At 41.2% G+C, this 14,568-nt stretch overlaps 1 protein-coding gene across 1 annotated transcript in view; it reads right to left on the bottom strand.

Moving 5' to 3' along the window:
- GLUD1 (glutamate dehydrogenase 1) overlaps nt 1-14,302 on the bottom strand; it is a 29,542-nt gene extending 15,240 nt beyond the window's left edge. The window contains exons 1-4 of the mRNA XM_085064138.1: nt 13,757-14,302; nt 1,928-2,008; nt 1,032-1,087; nt 83-146 (exon numbers count right to left, since the gene is read on the bottom strand). Coding sequence (XP_084920264.1) covers nt 83-146; nt 1,032-1,087; nt 1,928-2,008; nt 13,757-14,189 — 634 coding nt within the window. The 5' untranslated portion in view covers nt 14,190-14,302. The remainder of the gene's footprint in view (nt 1-82; nt 147-1,031; nt 1,088-1,927; nt 2,009-13,756) is intronic.
- Between the last annotated feature and the right edge of the window lie 266 nt (nt 14,303-14,568).

The raw sequence follows: 14,568 nt of genomic DNA, 5'->3' as shown, positions 1-14,568 counted from the left end.
ATACTGTTAAACGGCATTATCTAATGGACACTGCACAATAGATCAGATTCCTAAATTTGAGTAGGAAAAGTGCCCAACATACCAATAAAGCCCTTTTTTGCCAGCTCCATGGTAAACCTTCTTGTGATCTTTTCCAATTCATTGTCCTATAGAGAAAATGCAATAGATATCAGAAGAAATCATTAGTGTTTATGAGTATTTGCTAGAACTCAGCCCAGGCATAAGCAAACACCCTTTTCTTTGAGAAGAAAGGATGATTCATAATTTATATAATTTCTATGCCACTCCCTAGCAGACCGTTGGTATTCAGGCAGCACAAGAAACATTCAACTTTCTTCCTGTACATTCTGATCCATGACAAGTCAGGAGTGTGGCACAGGAAGAACCACCTGTGCCCACAGCAGAGATTTCCAGCAAACAAATCTGATATCCTGTGTGAGTGATTTACGACCAGCAACAGCAAGAGCTGGTCCTGCCAATTGTGTAATCAGCACAGCTAAATGACTTCACAGAAATCCTTACAGGAACTTTGAGCTTAGAATATCTGTTATGTATTCTAGTATTCCTCTCTGTACAGGTTGTTTTAATTAGGGCAAGAAAGCAAGCCTGCAGTAAACCTTTTATAAGCCAAGTTAGTTATTATTCACACTGGAACACTGCACAGAATGGTTTAATAGAGCATAAAACTATTAATCAAAATAAACAAAAACATTAACTTTTTTTTCTAAGAGTAACTTAGTTTAAGCTTATATTAACAGTATCAACTTAAAAAATATTTCAGATTCCAAATTATTTGTAGTATCCTGATTTTCAGAAAAAAAAATTAAATAATTGAAGTATTCCACCTCTGAAACACAGACCTTTTAAAAATTCTTTTCCTACCTATTGCATGCACAGCCTACATTCAGCCTTTACACAGGCAGAAGTGGCAGGAAGTTTTAAGTGGTCAATAATGGTCTTAGAAGAGTTTTTTTAAACTGGCTGGCTTCGGTATTGCAGATAACCAAATTTTTATCTATGATTAGGCTTACTGTGTAGTTCTTGGGATTGATCTTGACACCAGCCTTTGCCCCACCAAATGGCACATCTACAAGAATGCAAAGGAAAATCATTTTACTTTTTCAACAACAAAGGCAGAACACGTGAGAAATATGTGTGAGTAATTGTATCTTTTATTTTAGCAGTGATTTTGGCTTTGTGGCGTTTATGGCTTCTCAAGTGTAAGCTATAATATCATCTAGGTACTCTTACAAAAATGGGAGGTCTTTCAAGGCACTTTGAAAATGGTCTTTGAAACTTAAAAGTTCATTATTTAATTTTTCTATGCATAAATATCTCTTGTCCTTAACATTTGTAGAAATAATAAGTTTTACCATTTATATTTTCCTGGTTTAGCTCAAAAATTTTACTTTGGAAGCCCTAAGTGTCTCTATATACATTAGGAAAGTATTTTCTTTTCTTACACATAATGTGCAGAGCCTCTTCTAACTCCTCTACAGTTTAGTAGCTGTGCACAGATTATACATCTTTATAACCCATAAAGGAATTTTATCCTTCTCTTTCCACAGCTCCTCTACCTGAATCCTTTACAGCCTCCATCTGTTCCCTGTAAAATTAGTCTCCTACTAATACAAGTTTGTCATGCTTGAATTCAAGTTCAAGAGATAGTACTTTTTAGGAGAGGGTAGTTAGCAGAATTTGGACTTTCCAAATGAAAATGCAACCTTAAGTATTTTCAGTACCAGCAGAGAGAATATGTATTATTATTTCGGTCACAATAGATTCTTCCCATCTTGCTACAGATTTAAGTTAGAGGTTAGTGTCTGAAACTCATTTTAATCCTTTACATGTATGTTTTTTTAATGTAATTACATCAATACTGATCAAAGTTAAAGATTGAAATCTTGCTTGAAAAATTGACACTTACCAACCACGGCACACTTGTATGTCATGAGAGATGCTAAGGCTTTCACTTCATCCACACTAACATCCATACTGTAACGAATACCTGCAAAAGACACATGAGAAAAAATAGGAATTCACTAAACAACTTCTGAAGTATTTATAAATTGGGAAGGTTAATTTTACACCAACCATCTATAACTAACATGCAAGGATAATAATTTATTAACTTATTTGCTCTAAGATGTAAAGAAAAGTCCCTGTTCACCTACTTAAATATCTTTTATGTAGCAGAAGTTCAAGACTTCAGTAATTTTCTATGGAGTAGCTTAACGGCAGCACTAAGCCTTCTGGAAAAAAGTGAATATTCCTTGTGAGGAAGATGAATCAAGCTGACAGGTAACTGTCAAGAGGCTGATAAAGCCCTCCAGCATTCCACAAGATCTTTAGCTTTGGATTTCATTCATTGTATATACAAGATGGACTTTGTTCCTGAACATAACTTATCAGTACAGGTTACAATCAAGGTCTTTTGGATAGAGTAATACAAGCTCCTGTTAAGTTATAAGCCTTGGATTCAAGGCCCTGGCTGCTAGACACAGCCACAAAACAAAAAGCAACACACCACTAGTTCAATTTTTTCCAAAATATTTTGAGGGAACAGTTCTGTGCTAGCAAGCTTGTGTGACCAGGCCACCCATCCCACAGCCATATGGAAGCCAGCCCACACCTGTACTCCCTGCTCCAAGTCACTCAGCAGGGCTGCAAGTGTGCGCTGACACATGGTGCAAATGCAAATTCAATTTGTTGTGTGCTCACAGCAGCTCAGATGCAAAATGGGTGAGCCCAGCATTCAAGGCAGTTCAAAGATGAGTAAAAAAATTATTAGACAAAGGAAAGGAAATTTGTCACCTGCCTGACTCCTACCAGTCTTCTGAAAAATGGAAAAATCCAATACATTGATTGAACTCAAAGTTAAGATTCATGTATTCTGAAGGTAGTTGCAGAGTAGGAAATATTTACCCCAACTGAAAGGGCAGCTATACAGAACTAGAGAAGCCTAAACATGACATTTAAGATCAACATGTGCCCAAAGTCACATGGCCACAGCCAAAAAGGTCCTACAGCTGTATGTTTGTTTCTATCCAAGCTTCTCCCACATAACCAAGCACCTAACAGAGCCATGAATAATTTATTATTCCCATCCCTACTCCCCAAATCTTTGGCTTTAGGTTGAGCCAAGTTGCACAGTGGTTTGTAGCAGGCACAGAGTGTCCTTTAGATGCCAGAACATGGCACCACAAATTTCCTATTATGTAAAGAGAAGACCATATTCAGGTTCTCAGGAGTGAAAAAAGGCCAGCATACATTATCCAAACTAAAGCACTCTGCTGCTATGAAAGCCATTCCTGAATGCTCTGGAAACAATCCCAGTTTCAAAGGAACTAAGTGCTGCTCAAATAAAGCTGAGGGCCAAGTGCTGCTTTCTTATGTGAGTTCAATCAGTAAAAGAAAGTACCATGCCTCTGCAGAACAGAATTCAAATTTATTGTGTATATGGGGGAAGGGTGGTCTCCAAAAGCAAAGTAGTTTCTGACTCAGGTAGCTGCAAGCAGCTAATGTCTGAGCTTTCAATAGCCTTCTGATGGGAAGTAATATTCAAAATTTAAGTGGAATCTATCAGGGCCCAAAAGACCAGTCAAAATTAGAACATAAATGTGTTTTGGTATTCTTTAACATGTCTTACTCTGATCCTTCAGAGGAGCAGTTTTCCTTCTGTCAAGCTCTGAGTAAGAACAAACACCACCTACAGCACTGACTGTCCTTCCTGGGGAAATCATTCCCTCTTGGTTGAGCAGGTACTCTGGGGACAGGTCTCATCTGAGAATTGCTCAAGCCAACCAAGTTTGAAGTCACAGTCTATGCAGACCAGAAATGAACTCTGCCCCTCCACCCCCATCTGAACAAGATCACTGTGTATTTATTCAACCCATATACTTATTTAAACTTCCAAGTTGTGTATACAAAGCAGTTTGGCTAAAAATGTACTCCTGCAGGCATACAAAATGTTGTTTATTGATATATGAAAAGCAGCAAGGAGACTAAATACTTAGGGATACTTATCTTGTACAGCTTAAAGAGAGAAGCAAAATACAAAAAGAGAGGGAAGCCTCTTCTGCAAATCATATGGAAAATAAGATCTGAAGAGGTAAACAAGCAGCACTTTAACTAGAAGTGCCGGTGCACATATTCCAGTGTACATAAAACAGTCAGATGTCTGGTTCCTTGTATTACAGTCAAGGATCACTACAAACTCTGATGTAATAAATATCAAACTTATGTATCAAGGTAAACAGGGAAAAAGCCCCAAGGCTAACAAAGAACTGACAAGCCTTCAACTGAGCTGCCTATTTGTCAGCTACGTACATATACAAGAACACAGAAAACTTTGGGCTTGAGGCTGAAACTGTTCTTTTCTGGACAATTTTGTAGTTCTGAATAAGGTTTAACTTCTTTTCCAGGCTTTTAAACAGTTGTAATTGAAATGGCTTGACTGCTGTCTTTATCTTTGTAAGTAGAAGACTAGTCAATTCTGAGGGTTGTGCTGACTTTACCTGTCACTCTTCCCTAGTTTATGTGGTAAAATCTTTCGTTACAGTGTCAGGGGAAGTTCAGGGTGTGATCCCAGGTTCTGGGACAGGTGTGATGAATTTTTCCCTTCCCTGGCAGGAGGTACATAACATTTAGGATGAGCTAACATTTCAATCTTTTTTACAATTCAGTCAGTTACTGTTTTCCAGGAATTGTAGTTACTCTACAGGAGGGCCACATCTTGACAGGGAAGTTACTCGTGCTAAGCTGTTAAGACTGATGAGAAGCGGGCATCTGAGAATGCTGTACATTCCATCTGCAAGCGGACACACAAAGATAAAAGACTTACTTAATGTCTATTCTATTTGGACATAATTGAAATTTAGTTTGACAGCTTCCTAATTTGGCAGGAGTATTGCCACGCATTTGTATGACTCTTTTGGCAGTGTTACTATGCATTCAATAGCCTGAGTCTAAAAATGGAGCATATACACAGATAAAATACCAGATCTGTTTTTTTGGCTTTTTTAAAGGTTCTTACTACATAAAAGCAAATGTAAGTTATTGTTAGGTAGCAAGATCATATTTTTTTTAAACCCTGGCAAGTCACATGCAGTAAGTCTCTGGAAACTTGTGCCTTTTACAGCAAACTAGCTACAAAAAAAGTTTGAAGCAAGCCTCAAGTTACAGTATGACTCACTGCCATGGAAAATACTTTTCATTGGAAAACATATGAATTCTTGTTCTAGTTGAGAATTCTCTTTCCTTGCCACACCCCAAGAAGTTAAACAGTATGCTAAGAGAGACTTTGTTTTTCTATGCACAAAAGCTTCTAGATGAGGAAATGTTTTAATTTAATCTTTTTTTAGTACTGGTCAGTATAAAGAGAAGGCTTTATTATCACATTGCAGTGTCTGTGCCTTTAAAACTTCTTTTTTATGGTCTTTATTTTGGAGATGTACTTCTCTCAGTTACCTCTTGCAGTGAGCCAAGTAATTGTTTGTTTGTGATTTAAGCTTAGCTTCTTAAGACACATGCTATGGACTAATTTTCACTTTTCCAAATGGAAGCAGAAATCACTGGACACATGGTGTTTTTTAAATATACATCAAAGCAGTAATTATCAGCAAGGCTACTTTGGATTCTGTAATAACAGCAGACAGTTATTATTTTAAATCAGCAGGTCTGTAGCATGGAGTGTACTAACATGCAGATAACAAAGACCTTGATTTCCAAGAAAATTGATTATACATCCTACTAGATTTTACCCTGTACAGATTTCAGTATGTTCTGTGATGTTCAGTATGCTTAATATGCTTCCTTAGAAAATATGGTGTACAGAACCACCAACTTTTCAAGGATGACTACTGCTTTTCTAGTACGCCTACAAATCTATTTAGGGAAGTTAGTGTCACTATTTTCTGAGCTTCTAGTGCAGTGATCCTAAATGGTAGTATCTATGTATGCCCTCACCACAAACGAGCATGAGGTATTCAAAGTCTCAAAAATGAAACAGTTGTCATAGGAACAATTCAGTGCAAAACACTTGATAAACTACTCCTCCTGCACTAAAACTTAGTAAGTCTCTCAAGTTCCCCAGAGCTGGGAACACATTTGCATCTCAGCCTAAATCATTAATATCTTACCAAAAGCAGGTTTTGTCCTGCTTTGACTTTGGTGTTTTCTTCTGGTTGTGATGATCTTGTGAACTTTGGAACTAATTTGGGTCCTTTACAGATGACAATTCCTGTTCATACGATGCATTTGTTCTGCTCACCTCTATTTGCAAAGTGCTTGCTCATCAAAAGAAGCCTTCCAGAGCAGCAGCTATCCTACACTACCCATACAGTACTCAGCAACACAGATGTCATGATCTCCTTTTGAAGTTTCTAGGACTCACTATAGCATGTTAATCTCCCACTTAGCAACACTGGATTCTGCAGTAGCTCTGTGGGTTAGCAGCTTGCCTGATCTTGTCCAAAGGTTTAAGTCCACAGTCTGGAGGAGCTTCAGTATAGATGCTCACCTACGGATTCTGCAAAATCCATCAATCAATAAATCCCAGCACAGTGCCACAGCTCCTTAATGTTTTAACTCTAGATAATGTGTAATATTTTCATGTTTGGTAAGTAAACAAATGTAATTGTGATTGTACTACTATCAAACTCTAAGTAATCACTGACAACTAACTCAGGAGGGACAGATCATCCAAGCAATTCTTAGATTCTTTCAGAACATGTACATTTTTCTAGATTCAGAAAAACAATCCAGCCTTCCCTAGAAGGAAACTGCTGAGCCTTATTTAATCATTTGGAAAGTGGTAAACAGCACAGTGACCAATTTGCAATTATTGAAGACAAAGAAATTCCAGATAAACCTAACAAAGCAAGATGAGTAATTCAGTACTGGAAAACATGAACACTGTACACCAATCAGCAACAAGAACTACTGATTCCTAAATTCAATTCACTAACTGCCAAGAGAGGAGATAATAATATTTATCTCTTCCCACACAGCACTAGCCAACTATAAAGCTGGGGCAGGAAAGATATTCCCCTATAAAGACATCCCACCATTCTGCTTTAAGCACCAGTATGTATAAAATGACCGTAAGGTACTCACCCAGACAAAATACTTTAGTACACCACTCATTACTATTATAGCACTTATTTAATAAGCTGCACTTGAAATATGCTTGAACATATATGTTTATTGCAATCCATCCTGAGAAAAGCCAAGAATATTCTCTATTCAAAAACTATCTGTGGTGCATTGATAAGACTTTGTGTTTTAAATGTGAATGTGGCAAATTTAGTACACTACCATGCAAGCACATATTACCTGAATTTATGCACTTAGAATACAGCTATGAAGTAAAGTCTCTCACCTATAGAACTACTTCTGTCCCACCTAAAGGATTAGGCCACTCATTAAAATGCACTCAACACTGCAGTAACAAGGACTGAAACAGGGAGATACAGTAAACTGCTTCCACAGATATTATTACCATGTGCAGGGGTGTGTGTGTGTAGAGGGTGGAAATAACACACAAGTTGGCCCTGGCTGGTCCAAATGCCATAGGAGCCACAGAACAATAGGCCACCACAGTGCTGACATGAAGCAGGCAAATTCCATGTCCTTTCTAAGAGTCTAATTCCTAGCAAGATGTAGCTGTTGCAATTCATGCAACAAAAAAGTGTTTGCTAAGATCATCCAGAGAACGGGGGAGACTATCACACAGGAGATTCCTCTCCTCACCGCCCCCCAACACATGTTTATCCAGAAAGCCCAATGCTGAGAGAGGTATGATCTCTCTATAAATAGACAAGGAGCCAACAGTAGCAAGGCAAAACAACTATCTAAGATCAAGGACAAAGCTGGCTACCACACCAGTGATATAAGCTGATTATATTAAAATGCTGAGACTAAAAAGATTCATAGCCAGAAGAGCAAGGCATAGCCTCCTACAAGAGTATCAGAGGTAAAAACAAAAACCTGAAATGGTTCACATTGCAACTAGTTTATTAAAGAACAGTAAAAGACAGCACACCCATTCCTTTCCTTTTTTAAAATTTGCAATTAAAATGCATATCCACTGTCACACTGATTGTAAAGTTAGATAAGCTACAGTAAGAGAACAGACACCTACAAAAATTGGTCAGAGGTTGGACTCAATCTTAGAAAAGGTCTTTTCCAGTCTTTATGAATCTATGAGAATAAGGCAGTCGCATAAGCTTTTGCTATAACACTGCAAATGTTATCACAATTAGGCTAATTACCTTTCTTTTCCCTCATAAAACTCTCACACTCCTTTGGAGTTAGATCAGTCTCCAGGGTTTATTTAAGGTTACAGATGCTCCACGTTATAGTTCCATTTGTTGCATGTTCCATAGGGTACATTTCCATGTCTTACTCAGACAGGCTCCCAGGCCAAAGACAAACCCTCTTAACTTTCACCCATGCATGATTTAAAAAAAGCAAAAACACCAATTCAGCCCCAAGATAAACAGATCTTATAGCACTACTCCTTACTTACATCTCTTAGAAATGGAGTAAATAATGTTGAGATAGCACATGGGGTTGTACTGGTTCAACTCCTGCATGTACAGGTTTTTCTTTTGCAAGTAAAGTTACCATCATCATGTAGGTGCACTGGTTTAAAGAAGATAGTATCTGCAACAGAGGGCATTTTGTGACTGGGCACTGAGATCAGGGACAGCCTCAGACCTCTGCAATTGGAAAACTGCTGCAAGGGTTGCATGAATAGAAGTCACCTTAAGCAGTAAGAAACTCATTAATATGAACTCATGAGCCAAGTGAGAAGGATAAATCCTGACAGGCAGAATAAAAGCAGCCAAGACCAGAAGACAGAAAAGTTTTGTAGTGCAAAATAGCTCCTTCCACTAACCAGCCAAGGCAGCACCACACAGGAAATCAGATTCATTCACCTCCAAGTCAACTGAACAAACAAAGTACAACTCATTTGTCTTTACATAAAAGAGTGAAATTTGAAGTAATGTATGACAAAGCTTTTCAGAATTCCTGTGTAAGTGAAAGTTAAATTAAATCTAGTCTGGAACTGAAGACGGTTTTAAAGCCTTTCTGAACTGAGGAAGCAGCTGAGACTTGGTTACAGCAATTTGGGTGAGCACAAACAAAAGTTAGGCTGTTTCCAGCTCTGATTCATTTAGTTTCATTTATAACAGACCTGTTGGACAGTTTGTTAACATGAAAAGGATTTAAAAAGTTTTAAAACTGCTTAACAGCTTCATTCCCACAGTAAATGCTGCCTAACACACATGGATACTACTGAGCAGGTAAGAATTCAATAAGTTTATTTTCTGAAACGGACCAATTAATGATAAACAGCCATAAGCAACCCCATAAAAAGCCACTTAACCAGTTCTACACCTTTCATAGAACCTGATGAAATTATTTAGAAAAACTTACTATTTTAAGTAGGAACTGCCAGAGTACTTTCCAACAAAGTCATCTCTATTCAGACATCTCATTTCCTGTACCCTGTTTGGTTTGTTTTACTTCTTTAGGCAGCTGTCAGTGCAGTGAACAAGAGCAGCTGTGGTTTCCTGTTAGTGCTGGCCACTGGCATGCAAGTCACCACATCAGCAAAGGAAAAAGTGATGTGACCCACAGCATTGCTTCAGCTACCAGGCAGCATCAGCCCAGTTGTATAAATACTACATTTGGAGTGCAAGCAACCTGAGTTCCAACACACAAGAAAACTGCATATTCCGTATTCTCAATGGTATGAGGAGGCATCTAACTGATTCTTCCTTTCTAGCAGTCACAGTGCAGAAAATGGAGTCCTTAAAACCTGGATTTGCATGCTGGACATATTGCAAGACCTACCACTTGAATGAGGATAATCATGACTGTTCTGGAAAGATTCCTAACACACTGAAGAGAAGCACACCTAAGAAAAAGAATCACCACCATCTCAACTTGCAAAGGTTTGCAATCCCCAAAGTAGAATTAAGGATTAACTTCTACAACAAATAGGTAAGCACCACAATATTCAACAAGAAATGTTATTTCTGGGTTCTCTCAGTAAGGTGGAAAATCCCAGAAAGTTGTAAACTGAAAAGAAAGCATGTTTCAGTACCTGATGCTTCTTTTCCAGAAAGGCACTTCTCAACCCAATGAAGAATCACTTGCACTATCATGTAGTGACAGCTATGTCCAACACAACCAAGCTGACTTGTGTTCTTACGTGTACTTTGGGGAGAGAGAGGAAAGTAGGATAAGCCAAGAAATAACCTCCTATTTCTATTAACAGTGCTTTACATTGTTAGAATTATGTCATTTAGGAGCAATGTACTTCTTGAATAGGAATATGACAGTCAAGTTTCCCACTGAGGTGTAGAAGTTTGCCTATGCAAAAAATGTAAGACTGATCTTGAATTTGTCCTCATGCAGCTGTATCAGGCCACAGTCATCCATTCACTCAGAACCTGTATTTTCAAAGCAGTCCTCTCATGGCATTCACTCTGCTGAGGTATTTCTGCTTCACAGGCAAGAGAATGCAGCACAGAGGAGATACAGAAGGATTACTATCACAGAACTGCTGGTTTCTACCAGCATGTATCATCTGCACACACACGTGAGATTTACAAAGATAAACCTTGCATTTAGAAGTTTGGCACTTTCCAGATTTGGGCTGGATCACTAAGCAGGGTTTGAGGTTTCACTCCAGAAGAGAATGAGCAGGCAAAGAAATTGAAGATATCTGTGACAGAAGAAACATCATCTAAGTGTTATACTGTTAACTACAAACATTTAGTAGCAATAAGAAGGTGCGGTTAAAGTGCATATAATTAAAATGTTTATTTAGACACTTTTTTCTTGAGTAATTCAGCTGCCTCCAAGTTTAGGGCATTTAAATATTTTTAAATTTGATTTACAGTATAAATTCTTCATTAGTTCAGGGGTAAATCTGTAAATGCTCTTATAAACAAAAAGGCATACAGAAGTAACATGCAATCACTATTGAAGTATTGTGACATGACTGCACTGAAAAAAATTAAGAACAATTAAAGGAGGACAGCCTTTAAAAGACCTAAGAATTTCTGTATTCCTACATTTCACACTCGAATCTTAAAGTATACTTTGATCATTTGTCTCATCTGCATACCGACCAGTGTTTAATATTCTCTAAACATGTCTTATCCTTCAGCTAATGTAAACTTCAAGAAATATAAGAGATGAGCTTTTAAAGCACAAGACTCCTTGAAAGAATCACAGACATTACAAAGCATCCCTACTTGCTAGCAATCACCTAGCAGTAAGTAAACACCATTTCTTTCTTAGCACCAAAGACACATACACTCCAAAAAAAGCAGAATGTGAAACCATGTTTTACCAAACTTTACTTTTCAGAACGTGTAAAGTTAAAGGTCACAATTCTGCATGTGAAAAGATGTAGAGGCTCTGTTCCTACTACTGTCTTCACAAGCCTTCCACTTGTCAACTCACCCCTTCTTTTAAAAGGTGGCCTTTATGGCCCTTGCTGTTTCTTGATGGTGCGAATTACTTGCGTTGTACTCTGGGGCCCACAGTGGATGGGACACTCCCTTCAGCAAGTTTCCCTATTTCATACTATTACATGGAGTTTGGAGTTGTATTTCATCGGACTCTGTGCTTTCATCCCTGTGGACTGCACCAGGATGCTAGTTTTAAAATTGCTTTTGGACAAAAGCTCAAGTCAGTGCATTTCAGTTGGATCCAATGTACTACAAACACAGAAATATCTTTACCACTCCTTTGCTGTTCAAGTAGAAACGTTCTACATCCTCACACCTTCTTCACGGCAACTTTCAAGCAATTGATTTAGCCTGCATCCCATTTATATTTACAGCAAATCCAAATCTGTCATCTGATAGTGAGCAAATTCCTAGACAGCATTAGAAGGTGAAATCCATTAACGACCTCTATGCTGAAGAATGGAAAGGAAATATCATTTGTAATTCCTTCCCTAAATTCAGAGGGGAGCAGCACAAGAAGAAATGGACAAACTACTGAAACTTCCTACTTTCTTTAGCTGTCATTTTCAATTGACTTGGAATCAACAGTTGTAGCTTTCCATAAGTGCTCCAGTGTTTACTTCAGTGTGAGTGCAGACAGGCATAACAAATGCCACTGAAAATCAAGAAATTCTGGTGAGGATTTAGAAATGTAGGTATCAGAACAGAGGGTGTCCAATCACCCAACTAGTGGGTTTTGTTCATGTACAGTGCATTTAATAACTCTTTATTATGTAAACATTATATCCTCCACTTCTGAGAAACAATAATGTGAAATATTAGAAGTCATCACATCTTAATAGTACCTTATTACTTCATTTGCCACTAGACTGTATTTTGTTATGCAAGCAGGATCTTAAGACTAACACAGGCTGTACAGCAAAGGACTTTTTTTAAGCAGCAGCAAAGACTAGCTTAACTGAAGCAGTGATACAACAGCAGTGGTGATATCCATCAGTATTTTAAAAGAAATTATCGCAATAGCAGACAACACAGAGTAAACTTCACACAGAGTAAGCTTCAGCCACGCCCAGCTTCAGCTACAACTGTCTGATGCTAAATTCTTGCTTCAAGTAAACAACCAAAAGTTGAGTTAGCCTCTTTTGGGTAGGAATTTAGCATGTCACAGGGCACTCACTACATATTTGATTATGGAATGTTAGGATTTAACATTAACAGGGTACACTATTTGTGCTGCAAAGAGAGAAATCCTCATGTCATTTATATACATCAGCTGAACTTATAGTCAAAAATACATTTACCTAAGAACACTCTTCCTACTCTAGTCTCTAAGTTAGAGGACTTCATTTATAAGAAATCACTTGCTTTCTGTAACCAACCTTATTTACCATAAAGATAGTTTACCCTGAAAAAAAAGTGTTTACAGACTATAGAAGCTCTGGTTTGAGTCACAGACATGAAATGGTTTCCAATACTTAAATGTCCACAAAGATCAGAGCTCTTGAGTAAGTTATGCTGAAGGACATCTGTATTTGTTTTTCAAGGAAATGCCATCTATCCCAGACTAAAAGGGAGTCTCTGAGATCACAGCCGATCCCATGAGAGCCCAGCTCTGCTCAGCTCCAGTGGGATTCCTCCTCTCTGTCCCTGGGCATGTCGTTGGTGTCACCTATGCTGAGCTAGCTACTTCTAGAAAAATCACTCCCGTCTTCCTATGTATCCAGCCGGTAACTGGATACACAGTTAACCCGTTATTAAAACTTGTTATTTTTCTCTGGGGATGTTTTCTGTGTGAGCATTGGGGTTTCGTGAACGCAGCAGGGTCAGTGTAAAGGGACAGTGGCTCCTCCAGCTCCTGACTCAAGAGCAGGCACTTCTAGCGTGCTGCTCGCACGTTTCCCTACAAACACTACTGAGGCTGAGTCACATCGAATTAAAATTAAGCGGGGGATCGCCTCGCTATGCCTGGGGCCAGACTGGCGATGGGTGCGGCGAAGGCCAGACCGGCAGCCGGGCCACCCAGCGCCGAGGCTGGCCCGAGGGGTTACCCGTGTAGCCGGGACAGCGGAGCGCTGGAGCGCTGCAGAGGAACCGCCCTGCGCCTGCCTTCCCTCGGGAATCGGATACCGCGGCGGCACGGGGAGGCAGCCGCCAGCCCTGGCTGGCCGGGCAGGGGGAGTTGTCGGGGGCACGGCGGGGCGGGGCGGCCTCGGGCACGGCGGCCCGGCCCTCCGCGGGCCCGGAGAGGCGGCGGGGCTCACCTCCCTTGCAAGGCGTGCGGTGCTGGCTGTGCTGCGCCCGGTAGCCCTCGATCACCTCCCACTCGCCGTTGTCGCGCTTGATGGGGAAGGTGACGCTGAGCACATGGTTGCAGGGCTTGATGATGCGGAGGATGCCGCGGACGCGGTGGCGCCGGTCCTCCATGCTCTCGCGGGTGCGCAGCCCCTCCACCAGCTTGTCCTCCACGATGCTGGCGCCGCGATCGAAGAACCCCTCCACCATCTTGAAGAAGTTGGGGTCGTCCTCCTTCTTCGCCGCCTCGCAGTAGTGCCGCCGCGGGCACCGGCCCCCGCCCCACGCCGCCGCCACAACAGCCCCTCCGGCCGCCGCCGCCGGCCCGCCCGGCTCCGCGCCCGCCAACACCGAGCCGGCGGCCAGGCGGGACGCCAGCAGTTCCCCCAAGTAGCGGTACATGGCGGCGGCCGCCGGAGGAGAGGATCGGAGCGGCGCTGCCGCTGTCACAGGAGGCGCCGGGCACCGCCGCCGCCGCCTTTAAACGCGGGCTGCCAGGGGGGCGGCGCGGGGCCCGCGGGGCGCGGGGGGCGGGAGCTCTCCGCGCCTCCCGAGCGCGCCTGCGCCCCGCGCGCCCCGCACCGCCCCCGGCGGGATTCGCGGACGGGGAGGGGGCGCGGCGGGGGGGGCGGGCCGCGCCTGCGCAGTGCGCTGGGGCCGCACCTCCCTTTCCCTTCCCGTTTCACCGCCGTGCGGGAGGCAGCGGCCTGGGGCGGGAGGCCGCGCCCTGAGGCGGGAGGCCGCGCCCTGAGGCGGGAGGCCGCGCCCTGAGGTGGGGGCA

This window comes from Lichenostomus cassidix, chromosome 6 (genome assembly GCF_008360975.1).
Source record: "Lichenostomus cassidix isolate B80296 chromosome 6, HeHo_3.0, whole genome shotgun sequence".
Lineage (NCBI taxonomy): Eukaryota > Metazoa > Chordata > Aves > Passeriformes > Meliphagidae > Lichenostomus > Lichenostomus cassidix.
The sequence above is the reverse complement of the archived record's forward strand: the minus strand, read 5'-3'. Positions and strand labels throughout refer to the sequence as shown.